This window comes from Nerophis ophidion, linkage group LG04 (assembly GCF_033978795.1).
Source record: "Nerophis ophidion isolate RoL-2023_Sa linkage group LG04, RoL_Noph_v1.0, whole genome shotgun sequence".
Lineage (NCBI taxonomy): Eukaryota > Metazoa > Chordata > Actinopteri > Syngnathiformes > Syngnathidae > Nerophis > Nerophis ophidion.
Genome location: NC_084614.1, coordinates 5,814,179 through 5,832,483, shown reverse-complemented (window position 1 = coordinate 5,832,483; position 18,305 = coordinate 5,814,179). Strand labels below are relative to the sequence as shown.

Genomic DNA, 18,305 nt, shown 5'->3' with positions numbered 1-18,305 from the left:
CGGTGGAAAAATGGATGGATGACATGGAAGCCTGTGTAACCTAATACCGCCACTAGATGTCGCTGCTCACATGGATATTTTGTAAAACTGTGGTTTGAATAATAACATACTCATAATGTTGTTGAATTAAGAAAAGTCATCATAACAAAACAGAATCGCTCATAAATCAGGAGACACTGTATTTAAATCGGAAAAAGTGTCACTAAACTTTTGACTGGGAATGTAAATATTATGGTAGTGTAAATATGTATGGTAGTGTAAATACGTATGGTAATGTAAATATGGTAGTGTAAATATGGTTATGTAAATATGTATGGTAGAGTAAATAAGGTAGTGTAAATATTTATGGTAGTATAATTATGTAAAATAGAGTAAATATGTATGTAGTGTAAAAAATGGTAGTGTAGTTATGTATTGTAGTGTAAATATGGTAGTGTAAATATGGTAGTGTAAATATGTATGGTAATGTACATATGTATGGTAGTGTGAAAATGGTAGTGTAAATATGGTAATGTAAATATGTATGCTAGTGTAAAAATGGTAACGTAATATGGTAGTGTAAATATGGTAATGTGAATATGGTAGTGTAAATATGGTAACGTAATATGGTAGTGTAAATATGGTAATGTAATATAGTAATGTAAATATGGTAACGTAATATAGTAATGTAAATATGGTAATGTCATATGGTAACGTAAATATGGTAGTGTAAATATGGTAATGTAATATGGTAATGTATATGGTAGTGTAAATATGGTAATGTAATATGGTAATGTAAATATGGTAGTGTAAATATGGTAACGTAATATGGTAACGCAATATGGTAACGTAATATGGTAATGTAAATATGGTAATGTAATATGGAAGTGTAAATATGGTACTGTAATATGGTAATGTAAATATGGTAGTGTAAATATGGTAATGTAATATGATAACGTAAATATGGTAGTGTAAATATGGTAATGTAATATGATAACGTAAATATGGTAGTGTAAATATGACAGTGTAAATATGGTATTGTGAAGATGGCAATGTAATATGCTAGTGTAAATATGGTAGTGAAAATATGGTAGTGTAAATATGGTAATGTAATATGGTAACGTAATATGGTAGTGTAAATATGGTAATGTGAATATGGTAGTGTAAATATGGTAATGTAAATATGGTAGTGAAAATATGGTAGTGTAAATATGGTAATGTAATATGGCAATGTAAACATGGTAGTGTAAATATGGTACTGTAATATGGTAATGTAAATATGGTAGTGTAAATATGGTAATGTAATATGGTAATGTAATATGGTAGTGTAAATATGGTAATGTGAATATGGTAGTGTAAATATGGTAGTGTAAATATGGTAGTGAAAATATGGTAATGTAATATAGTAATGTAAATATGGTAATGTAATATGGTAATGTAAATATGGTAGTGAAAATATGGTAACATAATATGGTAACGTAAATATGGTAGTGTAAATATGGTAACGTAATATGGTAGTGTAAATATGGTAATGTAATATAGTAATGTAAATATGGTAATGTAATATGGTAATGTAAATATGGTAATGTAATATGGTAATGTAAATATGGTAGTGAAAATATGGTAACATAATATGGTAACGTAAATATGGTAGTGTAAATATGGTAATGTAATATGATAACGTAAATATGGTAGTGTAAATATGGTAACGTAATATGGTAATGTAAATATGACAGTGTAAATATGGTAATGTAAAGATGGCAATGTAATATGCTGGTGTAAATATGGTAGTGAAAATATGGTAGTGTAAATATGGTAATGTAATATGGTAACGTAATATGGTAGTGTAAATATGGTAATGTGAATATGGTAGTGTAAATATGGTAACATAATATGGTAATGTAAATATGGTAATGTGAATATGGTAGTGCAAATATGGTAATGTGAACATGGTAGTGTAAATACGGTAGTGAAAATATGGTAGTGTAAATATGGTAATGTAATATGGCAATGTAAATATGGTAGTGTAAATATGGTACTGTAATATGGTAATGTAAATATGGTAGTGAAAATATGGTAGTGTAAATATGGTAATGTAATATGGTAGTGTAAATATGGTAATGTAATATGGTAGTGTAATTATGGTAGTGAAAATATGGTAGTGTAAATATTGTAATGTAATATGGTAATGTAAATATGGTAATGTGAATATGGTAGTGTAAATATGGTAATGTAAATATGGTAATGTAATATGGTAATGTAAATATGGTAATGTGAATATGGTAGTGTAAATATGGTAGTGAAAATATGGTAGTGTAAATATGGTAACATAATATGGTAATGTAAATATGGTAATGTGAATATGGTAGTGTAAATATGGTAGTGTAAATATGGTAGTGAAAATATGGTAGTGTAAATATGGTAATGTAATATGGTAATGTAAATATGGTAACGTAATATGGTAGTGTAAATATGGTAATGTAATATGGCAATGTAAATATGGTAGTGTAAATATGGTACTGTAATATGGTAATGTAAATATGGTAGTGAAAATATGGTAGTGAAAATATGGTAATGTAATATGGTAGTGTAAATATGGTAATGTAATATGGTCGTGTAATTATGGTAGTGAAAATATGGTAGTGTAAATATGGTAATGTAATATGGTAGTGTAAATATGGTAATGTAATATGGTAATGTAATATGGTAGTGTAAATATGGTAATGTAAATATGGTAATGTGAATATGGTAGTGTAAATATGGTAGTGTAAATATGGTAGTGAAAATATGGTAGTGTAAATATGGTAATGTAATATGGTAATGTAAATATGGTAACGTAATATCGTAGTGTAAATATGGTAATGTAATATGGTAGTGTAAATATGGTAATGTAATATAGTAATGTAAATATGGTAATGTAATATGGTAATGTATATATGGTAGTGAAAATATGGTAACATAATATGGTAACGTAAATATGGTAGTGTAAATATGGTAACGTAATATGGTAGTGTAAATATGGTAATGTAATATAGTAATGTAAATATGGTAATGTAATATGGTAATGTAAATATGGTAATGTAATATGGTAATGTAAATATGGTAGTGAAAATATGGTAACATAATATGGTAACGTAAATATGGTAGTGTAAATATGGTAATGTAATATGATAACGTAAATATGGTAGTGTAAATATGGTAACGTAATATGGTAATGTAAATATGACAGTGTAAATATGGTAATGTAAAGATGGCAATGTAATATGCTAGTGTAAATATGGTAGTGAAAATATGGTAGTGTAAATATGGTAATGTAATATGGTAACGTAATATGGTAGTGTAAATATGGTAATGTGAATATGGTAGTGTAAATATGGTAACATAATATGGTAATGTAAATATGGTAATGTGAATATGGTAGTGTAAATATGGTAATGTGAACATGGTAGTGTAAATACGGTAGTGAAAATATGGTAGTGTAAATATGGTAATGTAATATGGCAATGTAAATATGGTAGTGTAAATATGGTACTGTAATATGGTAATGTAAATATGGTAGTGAAAATATGGTAGTGTAAATATGGTAATGTAATATGGTAGTGTAAATATGGTAATGTAATATGGTAGTGTAATTATGGTAGTGAAAATATGGTAGTGTAAATATGGTAATGTAATATGGTAACGTAAATATGGTAGTGTAAATATGGTAACGTAATATGGTAATGTAAATATGATAGTGTAAATATGGTAATGTAAAGATGGTAATGTAATATACTAGTGTAAATATGGTAGTGAAAATATGGTAGTGTAAATATGGTAATGTAATATGGTAATGTAAATATGGTAACGTAATATGGTAGTGTAAATATGGTAATATAATATGCTAGTGTAAATATGGTAACATAATATGGTAGTGTAAATATGGTAATATAATATGCTAGTATAAATATGGTAATGCAAATATGGTAATGTCATATGGTAATGTAATATGGTAGTGTAAATATGGTAATGTGAATATGGTAGTGTAAAATTTGTAATGTAAATATGGTAATTTCATATGGTAATGTAAATATGGTAATTTCATATGGTAATGTAATATGGTAATTTCATATGGTAATGTAATATGGTAATTTCATATGGTAATGTAATATGGTAGTGTAAATATGGTAATGTAAATATGTATGATTTCCTCAGTGAGTCAAAACATATTAAACATCTAATAAAGTGGCCAAATGAATTAATTTATTCACACTGTGTGTGAGTGAGTTTGCGTGTGTGTGCATGTGTGTTTGTGTGTGTGTGTGTCTGTGTGTGTGTGTGTGTGTGTGTGTGTGTGTGTGTGTTTGTGTGTGTGTCTGTGTGTGTGTGTGTTTGTGTTGATTAAAGATAAGAAAACAAACAGAGGCAATGTTGTGTGTGTAAATCTGTCTTTCAGCAGACTGAGGAACACAAAAGTAAATACTGAAAATACACACACACACACACACACACACACACACACACACACACACACACACACACACACACACACACACACACACACACACACACACACACACACACACACCCTACCTGTCCATCAGTGGTGATGGTGCCTCCACAGTCAGAGAGTAGTTCAGACATGTGGTAGAAGGTGGTGAACTCCCACAGGCAGGCCTCCAGGTTGAGGTTCCTGTAAAAGCGCAGTGTGGCGTTCCCCCTCAGGGGGGCGCTGTACTGGTAGGGCGCCGAGTTGCCCGCGGTCTCTGGGTTGCGCGTGGCCGCCGTGATGAAGCCGTGACCTGTGGCGACCTCGCTATAATCCAGCAGGTTGGAGCAGCGGTGGTTCCCCACACGGGTTCCGTCCGGGCTGAGAGTCAGGTCAAAGTTCGTGAGGGGCCGGGTGGAAATGACCGGAAGCATGCCTGCAAAATACAAAATAAACATCAAAGCAGAATATTCATATTCATAAGCAACACCTGGAAGTGGGAATCATGGATCATCTCCCCACTGGCCTTCACCAAAGAGGTTATCATCTGGGCATCGCAATGGGTGGTTGGAAGACAGCTAATAAGACCTGGCCTGATGCTTCGCCTGTCAGAGCCTACATGGATGACCTCACAACACTCACCACGACCAAGGCTTGCACTGTACGGATTTTAAGAAAGTTCCAAGAAAACATCGAGCTGGCTCGCATGAAGATCAAGCCAAGCAAGTCCAGAAGCATCTCTATTGACAAGGGGGAACTGTCACACCACCGCTTTCACATTGGTGAGGAACCTATTCCAACAGTCTCCGAGAAGCCTTTGAAGTTCCTAGTTCGTTGGTATGATGCCTCCCTCAAAGACACAGAGCAGCTCAGGAAGGAGGTAGTCAGGGGCCAGGAGAACATCGACAGAACCCTGCTTCCTGGCAAGCTGAAGCTCTGGTGCATGCAGTATGGACTACTTCCATGCCTAATGTGGCCACTAAGCCTCTTTGAAGTCCCACTTTCAAAGGTGGAAAAGCTGGAGAGACTGGTTAGCTCATATGCAAGTGGATTGGCCTTCCCAGGTGCCTCAGCAGCATTGGGCTCTACGGCAAAGGAATGCTAGAACTGCCCATTTCCAGTCTTTCAGAGGAGTTCAAGTGTGGAGATGATTCTACTGGATTCGAGTGATCCATTTGTAGCCCAAGCTGCCCCCATTCTGGCCCTTGGGAGGAAGTGGACCCCATTGGCTGCAACTGAGCAGGCTAAAGCAGCACTCAGGCATAGAGACATTGTGGGCCGAGTACAGCAGGGTAGGAGTGGTCTTGGCCTAGTGCCAGTACGCCAGACTGGAGCAAGGCCACTCCATCTCAGAGACACAAGCTAGTGGACCAGGAGGTATGTCGGGAAGAGGAAGCAAGAAGGTGCGCACAAGCTGTGGCCCAGGCAAAGCAAGGGCAGTGGAGGGCATGGGAATGAGTGGAGAAGAGGAAGATCTCCTGGAAAGAGCTGTGGGAGATGGAGGCATTCAGGGCAAGCTTTACCTACGAGGTCCTGTCTTCTGCAAAAAACCTCAGCCAGTGGTATAGTGAAGACCCCACATGCTCTCTATGTCCAAGTCCAGCAACTCTGGAGCACATCCTGGTGGGCTGCAAGACCAGCCTCACCCAAGGCCGTTACACCTGGCGGCACAACCAGGTGTTAAAGTGTCTTGCAGCAGGGCTGGAAAGTCGACAGACAAGTGTCAATGCTCTTCCTTCCCCGTCATCCCGATGGCAACCAACAACATTTGTCCGGGAGGGCGAGGGTCAAGCCAGTCTCACCACCACAAGACCAGACACTGGACAGCTAGGCGGGGAACGGGACTGGAAACTGCTGGCAGACCTGAGCGAGAAGCTCTGCTTTCCAGGTGAGATCACGTCCACCAACCTCCGGCCAGATCTTGTTCTGTCTTCAGCCTCGCTCAGACTCGTGTACATCGTAGAGCTCACGGTGCCCTGGGATAATGCCTACGAGCGCAAGAAACTGAGCTTGCAGCCGATGCGCTACAACAAGGCAGGAAAGCGAGGGTACGCCCAGTAGAAGTAGGCTGCAGAGGCTTCGTGGCCTCAACACTGAAGCACATCCTGGTGGGATGCAAGTCCAGCCTCACCCAAGGCCGTTACACCTGGCAGCACAACCAGGTGTTAAAGTGTCTTGTTGCAGTGCTGGAAAGTCAACGGACAATGATCAATGCCCTTATGCCCCCGTCATCCCGATGGCAAGCAACAACATTTGTCCGGGAGGGCGAGGGTCAAGCCAGCCTCACCACCATAAGACCAGATACTGGACAGCTAGGCGGATCATGGTACCGGAAACTGATGACAGACCTGAGCGAGAAGCTCTGCTTTCCAGGTGAGATCACGTCCACCAACCTCCGGCCAGATCTTGTTCTGTCTTCAGCCTCGCTCAGACTCGTGTACATCATAGAGCTCACGGTGCCCTGGGAGAGTGCCTTCGAGCGCAAGAAGCTGAGCTTGCAGCCGATGCGCAACAACAAGGCAGGAAAGCGAGGGTACGCCCAGTATAAGTAGGCTGCAGAGGCTTCGTGGCCACCTCAACATCCAGGCTCCACAGGGAAATTGGAGTGCGAGGGAAGACCCAACGGCGGGCAGTGAAATACCTCTCCAAAGCCGCTGAAAAAGGGAGTCAGTGGATGTGGGTCAAGCGAATGGACTCCACCTGGGCTTTCAATTGAGTTTATGGCATCTAGGGTGTGATCCTGGGACGCTGGGACTGACTGCTGAACCCTCTGGAGGTGTTGTAGGCATATCAGCGAAACACTGAGGAAGGGGGGCGCCCACTTGATAACCTGGAGGATGCCTTTACTCACTTGACCATCCCACAGAGTCGCATAGGTGCATTAAGTATGCAATAGGGGATTGCAACATCTAGTCCTACATGTACATCATAGAGCTCACGGTGCCCTAGGAGAGTGCCTGCGAACGCTAGAACCTGAGCTTGCAGCCGATGCACAACAACAAGGTTGGAAAGCAAGGGTACGCCCAGTGGAAGTAGGCTTCAGAGGGTTCGTGGCCACCCCAACATCCAGGCTCCTCAGGGAAATGGGAGTGCGAGGGAAGACCCAACGGCGGGCAGTGAAAGACCTCTCCAAAGCTGCTGAAAAAGGGAGTTAGTGGGTGTGGGTCAAGCGAAGGGACTCCACCGGGGCTTTCAAAATAAAACAAACAAGCCAAAATCTATAAAACAAAATCCAACCCAAACTAACCTAATTAACTGAAGTAAAATAAAAACAAAACGCCCAAAAACAAAAGTGAAAGTGAAAGAAATCAGGAGCTGCACCAACCGTCCATGTGTGGCATGCTGACGCTGACTCGGATCAGGTTTGGGTGCTCGGGGTCGTCCGCTCCAGTGTAGCGCAGCTTGGCGGAGAAAGGCTCCGCCCCCACGACCCCCATCTTGCGCGGCTGACACATTCCTTCAGGACAAACAAACATTTCCCGTCATGGCGGCGTGTGACAAAGACCAAGATGGACGCCTCACCGTCCTCCTGGCTGATGGTGACCACGGGGCTGATCAGCTCCAGCCCTTCGTCCCCGTCCGAGTTCACCGCCCTGGCGGCGCACTGGACCCGGGAGCCGGCGCGAAAGTAGACCGAGTCCAGCGTGATGGTCTTGGAGGAGGTGAAGAAGGTGTCCAAGTCCACCTCCTTCATGGGGCTGGTGACGCCGTGGGGTCCGGCAGGGGCGCTGACCAGCCAGCGGTACCTGGTCAAGGTGTCGTCGATGCGCTCGCTGACGCAGATGGAGGCGGTCTTGCTGTAGTCCACGTGTCTGCTGCTGCAGGCCTGCAGGAGGAGGGCGCTCCATCAGGACCTGACCATGGTCTTGCTGATCACTTTTAGAAGTAGAAGGCTTTGAAGAGCCTGCAGGCGCCGCACTCAAATACTCGCTCGTGACAAGACCGCTTGGTTTCTTGGGCACACACACACACACACACACACACACACACACACACACACACACACACACACACACACACACACACACACACACACACACACACACACACACACACACACACACACACACACACACACACACACACACACACACACACACACTTTTGCCTTTAATTGACCTACTATTGACCTTTAACTTTTTATTTACCTCCTATTTAACTTTTTTATTTTCTATTTACCTTCTATTTTACTTATCCATCCATCCATCCATTTTCTACCGCTTATTCCCTTTCGGGGTCGCGGGGGGCGCTGGCGCCTATCTCAGCTACAATCGGCCGGAAGGCGGGGTACACCCTAGACAAGTCGCCACCTCATTTTACTTATTTGACCTTCTATTTAAAAGTTTCTATTCTAACCTAATATTACCTTTTATTTACCTTCTATTCATTTGTAATTACTACTTTTACCTTCTATTTAACTTCTTTTATTTATTTTTTTACAAACTGTTTACCTTTATTTACCTCTTTATTTACTTATTTTTATCCCTCTTGTACCCTCTATTTACTTCCTTTACACTCTATTTACCTTTAATTTACCCTTTTCACCATCTTTTACCTTTTATGTCCCTTCTATTCACCTTCTTTGACCATTTATTCAACTTTTTCATCTTCTATTTATACTTGTGTTACATTCTATTGACCTTTTGCATTCTATTTAACTTGTTTTATCTTCTATTTAACTTTCTTTAACATTCTTTTACCTTTTATTTGCCTTCTTTTAACTATTATTTACTATTTTTACCTTCTATTTACCTCCTCTTATTCTTCTTGTACCTTTAATTAACTTATTTTACACTCTACTTACCTTATTTGATCTTTTATTTACCTTCTAGTTCACTTAACTGCTATATCTTCTATTTACAATTTTTGTTTACATTCTATTGACCTTCTTTTAACCTGTTTTACTTTTTATTTACACTTTTTGAACCTTCTTTTACCTTTTAATAACCTCATTTTTTCCTTCTTATACTTTTGATTTACTTCCTTTACACTCTATTTACCTTATTTTATCTTTTATTTTACCTTCTATTCACTTTATTTACTCTTTTAACTTTTTAATCTTCTATTTACGTTGTTTTGCATTCTATTGACCTTCTTTTGCATTCTATTTAAAAAAATTTTAACCTTCCTTTACCTAACTTCTTTTCACTATTATTTATTACTTTTACCTTCTATTTACCTTCTTTTACCATTTTTGTTTACCTTCTTTTACCTTTTACTTACTTCCTTTCAGACTTCTTGTACCTTTAATTAAAGTCTTTTACACTCTATTTACCTCTTTTTAACTTTTATTTATCGTTTTCACCATCTTTTACCTTTTTTTTTTACCTTATATTCACCTGATTTTACCTTTTATTTAACTGTTATATCTTTTATTTACAATTGTTTAACAATCTATTGATCTTCTTTTACATTAAATTTGAACTTGGTTGACCTTCCATTTACCTTTTTTGAACCTTCTTTTACCTTTGATTTAACTTTTTTCACAATTAATTACTACTTCTACCTTCTTTTACCTTCTCTTTACCTTCTTTTATCTTTTTCATCTTCTATTTAAATCTTTTTTACACTCGGTGGACCTTCTTTTACATTCTATTGAATGTTTTTTAACCTTCTTTTACCTTTCATTTACCTTAATTTTCACTATCATTTACTACTTTTACCTTATTATGTACGTTCCTTGAACCATTTTTTTCACCTTCTATTTACCTCCTCTTAATTTTATTGTACCTTCAATTAACTTGTATTACAGTCTATATTTTCTTATTTCACCTTTTATTTACCCTTTTCACCATCTTTTGCCTTTTATTTACCTATCATTCACCTTATTTTACCTTTTATTTAACTTTTATATAATCTATTTACAATTGTTTTACATTCTATTGACCTTCTTTTACATTCAATTGAACTTGTTTTACTTTCTATTTAACTTTTTTTAACCTTCTTTTACTTTTTATTTGCCTTCCTTTCACAATTAATTACTATTTTTTACCTTCTTTTACCATTTATTTACCTCCATTTTTCCTTATTGTAACTTAAATTTACTTCTTTTACACTCTAACTTATTTTATCTTTTATCTACCGCTTCACCTTCTTTTACCTTCTATTTACCTTCTATTCACCTCCTTTTACCTTTTATTTAACTTTTTAATCTTCTATTTACATTTTTTTTACATTCTGTGGCCCTTCTTTTACATTCTATTTAGTGTTTTTTAACATTACTTTACCTTTTATTTAATTTATTTTTACTATTATTTACTATTTTTGCCTTATTATTTATGTTCTTTTAACATTTTTTTCACTTTCTATTTACCTCCTCCTAATTTTCTTGTACCTTTAATTAACTTATTTTACACTCTATTTACCTTATTTCACCTTTTATTTACAATTTTCACCATCTTTTACCTTTTATGTACCTTCGATTAACCTTATTTGACCTTTTATTTAACTATTTCAACTTTTTTTACATTCTATTGACCTTTTTTTTACATTCTTTTTAACTTGTTTTACTTTCTATATAACTTTTTTATAACCTTCTTTAACTTTTTATTTGCCTTCCTTTTGCTATTAATTACTACTTTTACCATTTATTTGCCTCCTTTTTTCCTTATAGTACCTTTAAAGGCCTACTGAAAGCCACTACTACGCAGTCTGATAGTTTATATATCAATGATGAAATATTAACATTGCAACACATGCCGATACGGCCTTTTTAGTTTACTAAATTGCAATTTTAAATTTCCTGCGGAGTTTCTTGTTGAAAACATCGCGGAATGATGACGCGTGTTTGTGACGTTATTGGTTGGAGGGGACATTTCAGTCCAGCACCACACACGGCTAAAAGTTGTCTCTTTTCATCGCATAATTACACAGTATTTTAGACATCTGTGTTGCTGAATCTTTTGCAATTTGTTCAATTAATAATGGAGACGTCAAAGAAGAATGCTGTTGGTGGAAAGCGGTGGATTGCAGCTGCCTTTAGCAACCGAAACACAGCCGGTGTTTCTTTGTTTGTTGTGAAGCTTTAACACGGAGCGGTCAAGCGAACATGTTTCTCTACGTCAACCAGCAAGTTTTTGGATGTGAAAATTGTGATATTAAGTCGGCTCTTACCGGAGACTTCAGTGAATTATGGAACCTCATCCTGCAGCTGTGATCTTGGCTCCTCGGCTTCTCTCAGAGACACTGGCGTTCACCGCAGCCATCCGACTTTCAGGTATGACTTTACAATCTCACTAAAACACTATCAAAACAATAAGCAGATAAGGGATCTTCCAGAATTATCCTAGTAAATGTGGCTAATTACATCTGAAACGGTCCCAATGCCGCGCCGCCTTGTTTTTGTGCTTCACTCTAACTTTCCTCATCCACAAATCTTTCATCCTCGCTCAAATTAATGGGGAAATTGTCGCTCTCTCGGTCCGAATAGCTCTTGCTGCTGGAGGCTATGATTGTAAACAATGTTCAGATGTGAGGAGCTCCACAACCCGTGACGTCTGCTACTTCCGGTACAGGCAAGGCTTTTTTATTAGCGACCAAAAGTTGCGAACGTTATCGTCGATGTTCTCTACTAAATCATTTCAGCAAAAATATGGCAATATCGCAAAATGATCAAGTATGACACATAGAATAGACCTTTTATCCCCGTTTAAATAAGAAAATCTCATTTCAGTAGGCCTTTAATTTACTTTCTTTACACTCTATTTACCTTATTTTACCTTTTATTTACCTTTTATTCACCTTATTTTACCTTTTATTTAACTTTTTAATCTTCTGATTACATTTTGTTTTCTGTGGACCTTCTTTTACATTCTATTTAATGTCTTTTAACCTTGCTTTACATTTTAGTTACACTATTACTTACTGCTTTTACCTTATTACTTGCATTCTTTGAACACTTTTTTTCACCTTCTTGTACCTTCAATTAGCTTCTTTTACACTCTATGTTGTGTCGCTTAGCTGGCATCGTGGTGCGGGTTCGTTCTTTCTATGATGCAGTCGGACTTGGACACAGCATGAAAGTAAGAAATGATGATTTATTTATACTAACAAAACAGACTAAGAACAGAAACACTTGCACAAGGCACTAAAGACAAAACAAACAGAACTAGCATGGGATCTAGAAGGAACTAAAAGCGCTAGCATGTGAGCTAGGGAATAAACAGAGGAATAGCGTGGAAGCTAACAAGTACAAAAATAGTCTTTACCACAATCGGGAATCAGCTTCATCACCTGTTGCATGGAACAGAAACTACAATGCGAAACCGAGTAAATGAAAAAGGCAGGCTTAAATACGGACAGTAATTATGAGGCAGGTGCGCGTCAGAAACAAAAGGCAGGTGACACAAATGCGTAGTTATGACAACAGAACAAAACAGGAAGTGCCACCAGGAACTACGGAAGACAAACGCTAACAAGATGTGATGTAAAACAGAACCAAAACCAGAATAAGACATGATCCTTATTTCACATTGTATTTACCCTTTTTACCATCTTCTACCATTTATGTACCTTCTATTCACCGTGTTTGACCTTTTATTTAACTTTTTCATCTTCTATTTACAACATTTTTTACATTCTATTTAACTTGTTTTATCTGCTATTTAACTTTTTTAACCTTCTTTTACCTTTTATTTAACTTGTTTTTACCATTAGTTACTACTTTAACCTTCTATTAAACTTTTTTATGTTCTTTTACCTTTTTTTAAAACTTATTTTTACTATTAATTACTACTTTTACCTTCTATTCCGCCCGATTGTAGCTGAGATAGGAGCCAGCGCCCCCCGCAAACCCGAAAGGGAATAAGCGGTAGAAAATGGATGGATATATTTACCTCCTTTTATCCTTCTTGTACCTTTTATTTACTTCATTTAGACTCCATTGACTTTATTTGACCTTTTATCTACCTTTATCACCTTCTTTTACCCTTTTTTCCCACTTTTTTCACGTTTAATTCACTTTTATTACCTTGAATTGACCTTCTGTTCGCCTTCCTTAACGCGTCCTGTATTAGATAAATGGTTCTAAGTTCCACTCAGGAAATGATTGATGGAAGCAACACCAGACAATGATCCACATTTGCAAGGCTGCACATGACAAGAAGACAAAGAAGGTGGGCTGACCGTCACACAGACCACAGGGTAGCCAGCAGGCGGGTGAGCGCCACCCGGTGGGCGGGCGTGGTGGTCGTAGTGGAGCAGCGAGACCACGCGGGGCAAAGACGGGAAGGTGACGTCGGCCATGCTGGTGGCCTCCTCGATGTAGACCATCACTTTGGTCACCTGGGGGTCAAAACACACGACCGTGTCACACATGCTGAAATTAATTGGACATAAAAAGTTGCTTAAACCAACACAGAGTACGTCAATAAATGCATAAATATCAGAAATAAGCGTGAAGTTTTTGTAGTTTACTTGTCCCAAATCCATGATGGTACAAACCCAGTGAATGACAAAACATCATATAAAATTCGACCTAAAAATAATTTAAATTTAAAATAATTGTATGTATTTTTAGTTTGTTTTATTTTGAAAAAAAAAAAATAATAAATACTATTATATTTCTTTTGTGTTGCTTAAATGTAGTACCTTATTTGAATTAATCTATGTTTATATGTTAATTAATATCAATTAAGTAAAACATATATATATTTTAAAAAAAATACATTTTACCTCAAACTTATTCCCAGCCCCTTCCTGCTCCATCATTGATAAACACATACTGGCAAATTTTTGTAGTCTATCTGTGTTGGTCCTGCGATGAGGTGGCGACTTGTCCAGGGTGTACCCTGCCTTCTGCCCGATTGTAGCTGAGATAGGCACCAGCGCCCCCCGCCACCGCAAAGGGAATAAGCAGTAGAAAATGGATGGATGGATAGATATCTTACCTCAAACTTATTCCCAGCCCCTTCCTGCTCCATCAATGATAAACACATACTGGCAAATTTGAGTAGTTTTAGTAATTTTAGCACCTGTCTAACATGAAAGCAAGGGTTGTGAGTTCGAATCTTGATCAGATTTGAGTTTGGGAAGGTTTACACATTTGTGTTTTAATGTGTGTGTGTTTGTGTGTGCAAGTGTGAGTGTGTTCTGGCAATGCTGACTTAATGGGGACATGGCTCTGTTTACACAGTGACCTTTAGGGGACTTCTGACGGTATGGGGACCAAAAAAGGGAAACCTTTTTAAATGACAGTCAAATCCATTCTGAAGATACCTAAGTGATTTTTAAGCTTTGGCCCATAAAACATGTTTACTGGTTAGTTTGAGTGAGACATTTGCACATTTTCCCTTTTTTTTTAAATGGTCCTCACTAGTCCCGAACAAATGTGTGTGAATTATGCAAAATGATTTAAAATTTGGTCCCCTTGAACCATATTAACTCTTTTTCCCCAGGGTCCCCAGTAAGTATGATCAGCACAATACTTCATCAATCCAGACATTTGAATACGTGTATGAGCTAACTGCAGTGGCCATTTTACCTCATTTTTTTTATGCCTCCACAACCTGTAGAAAGGGTGGTCCTCACAAGTCATGAACAACAACTTGGTCCCCATTCCAAATGATAACTGTGTGTGTGTGTGTGTGTGTGTGTGTGTGTGTGTGTGTGTGTGTGTGTGTGTGTGTGTGTGTGTGTGTGTGTGTGTGTGTGTGTGTGTGTGTGTGTGTGTGTTCGGGCAATGCTGACTTAATGGGGACATGGCTCTGTTTACACAACTTTATGGGACTTCTGACGGTATGGGGACCCCCAAAAAAAACAGGTCCCCTAAAGGGAAACCTTTTTAAATGATAGTCAAATCCATTCTGAAGATGCCTAAGTGATTTTTAAGCTTTGGCCCATAAAACATGTTTACTGGTTAGTTTGAGTGTGAGACATTTGCACATTTTCCCTTTTTTGTAATATGGTCCTCAGAAGTCACGAACAAATGTGTGTGAATTATGCAAAATGATTTAAAATTTGGTCCCCATGAACCATATTAACTCTTTTTCCCCAGGGTCCCCAGTAAGTATGATCAGCACATTACTTCATCAATCCAGACATTTGAATACGTGCATGAGCTAACTGCAGTGGCCATTTTACCTCATTTTTTTATGCCTCCACAACCTGTAGAAAGGGTGGTCCCCACAAGTCATGAACAACAACTTGGTCCCCATTCCAAATGATAACTGTGTGTGTGTGTGTGTGTGTGTGTGTGTGTGTGTGTGTGTGTGTGTGTGTGTGTGTGTGTGTGTGTGTGTGTGTGTGTGTGTGTGTGTGTGTGTGTGTGTGTGTGTTCTGGCAATGCTGACTTAATGGGGACATGGCTCTGTTTACACACCTTTATGGGACTTCTGACGGTATGGGGACCCCAAAAAAAAAACAGGTCCCCTAAAGGGAAACCTTTTTAAATGATAGTCAAATCCATTCTGAAGATGCCTAAGTGATTTTTAAACTTTGGCCCATAAAACATGTTTACTGGTTAGTTTGAGTGTGAGACATTTGCACATTTTCCCTTTTTTTTAATATGGTCCTCAGTAGTCACGAACAAATGTGTGTGAATTATGCAAAATGATTTAAAATTTGGTCCCCATGAACCATATTAACTCTTTTTCCCCAGGGTCCCCAGTAAGTATGATCAGCACATTACTTCATCAATCCAGAGATTTAAAGACGTGTATGAGCTAACTGGGCAGTGGACATTTTACCTCATTTTTTTATGCCTCCACAACCTGTAGAAAGGGTGGTCCCCACAAGTCCTGAACAACAACTTGGTCCCCATTCCAAATGATAACCAGTTTATGTGTGTGTGTGTGTGTGTGTGTGTGTGTGTGTGTGTGTGTGTGTGTGTGTGTGTGTGTGTGTGTGTGTGTGTGTGTGTGTGTGTTCTGGCAATGCTGACCTAATGGGGACATGGCTCTGTTTACACAGTCACCTTAAGAGGACTTCTGCCTCCACAACCTGTAGAAAGGGTGGTCCCCACAAGTCACGAACAACACCTTGGTCCCCATTCCAAATGATAACCAGTGTGTGTGTGTGTGTGTGTGTGTGTGTGTGTGTGTGTTGCTAACCTGAGTTTCAGCCACCATGTTGTCGTCGGGTTTCAGGTGCAGCGTGAAAGCTTCCCTCATCTCCCGCACACCATCGTACAAAACCTCCACCTGCACCACCTTCTCCTTGTCACCCCGCCTGAACTCCACGTCTGCACACACACACACGCAAACACACACACACACGCACACACACACACACACACACACACACACACACACACACACACACACACACACACACACACACACACACACACACACACACACGAGCGTGCATCAGAGGACGATTCTATTTTTGTTGTTTGATTAATCAAGTAATCCATCCATCAGGTTGTTCGATTAATCTTCTTCAATTAATCGAGTAATCTACATTTGTTTGATTAATCGCGTAATCCGTCCATCAGGTTGTTCGATTAATCGAGTAATCCATAAAAAAAAGGTTATTCGATCAATCGAGTAATCTATCGATCAGATTGTTCGATTAATCGAGTAAACCGTGCATCAGTTTGTTTGATTAATTAATTGATTAATTAATCTGTCCATCAAGTTATTCGATTAATCAAGTAATCTATCCATCAGGTTGTTCGATTATCGAGTAATCTTTTCATCAGGTTGTTTGATTAATTGAGTAAGCCATCCATCGGGTTGTTTGATTAATCGAGTAGTCCATACATCAAGTTGTTTGATTTATTGAGTAATCTGTCCATCAGGTTGTACGATTAATCTTTTTCGATTAGTCGAGTAATCGATCCATCAGGTTGTTCAATTAATCGAGTAATCTAGCCCTCAGGTTGTTCAATTATTTAAGTAATCTGTCAATCAGGTTGTTCGATTAATCTAGTAATCTTTTCATCAGGTTGTTTGATTAATTGAGTGATCTATCCATCAGGTTGTTCGATTAATCAGGTAATCTATTTATCAGGTTATTTGATTAATGGAGTAATCAATCCATCAGGTTGTTCGATTAATCAAGTAATCAATCCAATCAGGTTGTTTGATTAATCTTCTTTGATTAATCGAGTAATCTATTCATCAAGTTGTTCGCTTAATCTAGTAATCTACATTTGTTTGATTAATAGAGTAATCCGTCCATCCATCAGGTTGTTTGATTAATCGAGTAATTTATTCATTAGGTTGTTCGATTAATCGAGTAATTTATCCACAGGTTGTCCGATTAATCTCTCTATAATTATAAATGGATAATACAACTTTATAGATGTGTATTACTACTTTATAGATGTGTATTACTACTTTATAGATGTGTATTACTACTTTATAGATGCGTATTGCTACTTTAGAGATGTGCATTACTACTTTACAGATGTGTATTACTACTTTATAGATGTGTATTACTACTTTATAGATGTGTATTACTACTTTATAGATGTGTATTACTACTTTATAGATGTGTATTAGTACTTTATGGATGTGTATTACTACTTTATAGATGTGTAATCCTACTTTATAGATGTGTATTACTACTTTATAGATGTGTATTACTACTTTACATATGTGTATTACTACTTTATAGATGTGTATTACTACTTTATAGATGTGTATTACTACTTTGTAGATGTGTATTACTACTTTATAGATGTGTAATACTACTTTACAGATGTGTATTGCTACTTTATAGACATGTATTAATACTTTATAGACGTGTATTACTACTTTACAGATGTGTATTACTACTTTATAGATGTGTATTAGTACTTTATAGACGTGTATTACTACTTTATAGATGTGTATTACTACTTTATAGATGTCTATTACTACTTTATAGATGTGTATTACTACTTTACATATGTGTATTACTACTTTATAGATGT

General features: G+C 37.6%; 1 protein-coding gene across 1 annotated transcript in view; it reads right to left on the bottom strand.

Annotated features, from left to right (window-relative positions):
• LOC133552148 (FRAS1-related extracellular matrix protein 2-like) overlaps nt 1–18,305 on the bottom strand; it is a 206,283-nt gene that overhangs the window by 17,219 nt on the left and 170,759 nt on the right. Inside the window, exons 12-16 of the mRNA XM_061899505.1 lie at nt 16,495–16,625; nt 13,571–13,729; nt 7,970–8,273; nt 7,773–7,904; nt 4,552–4,883 (exon numbers count right to left, since the gene is read on the bottom strand). Of these exons, the coding sequence (XP_061755489.1) occupies nt 4,552–4,883; nt 7,773–7,904; nt 7,970–8,273; nt 13,571–13,729; nt 16,495–16,625 (1,058 nt within the window). The remainder of the gene's footprint in view (nt 1–4,551; nt 4,884–7,772; nt 7,905–7,969; nt 8,274–13,570; nt 13,730–16,494; nt 16,626–18,305) is intronic.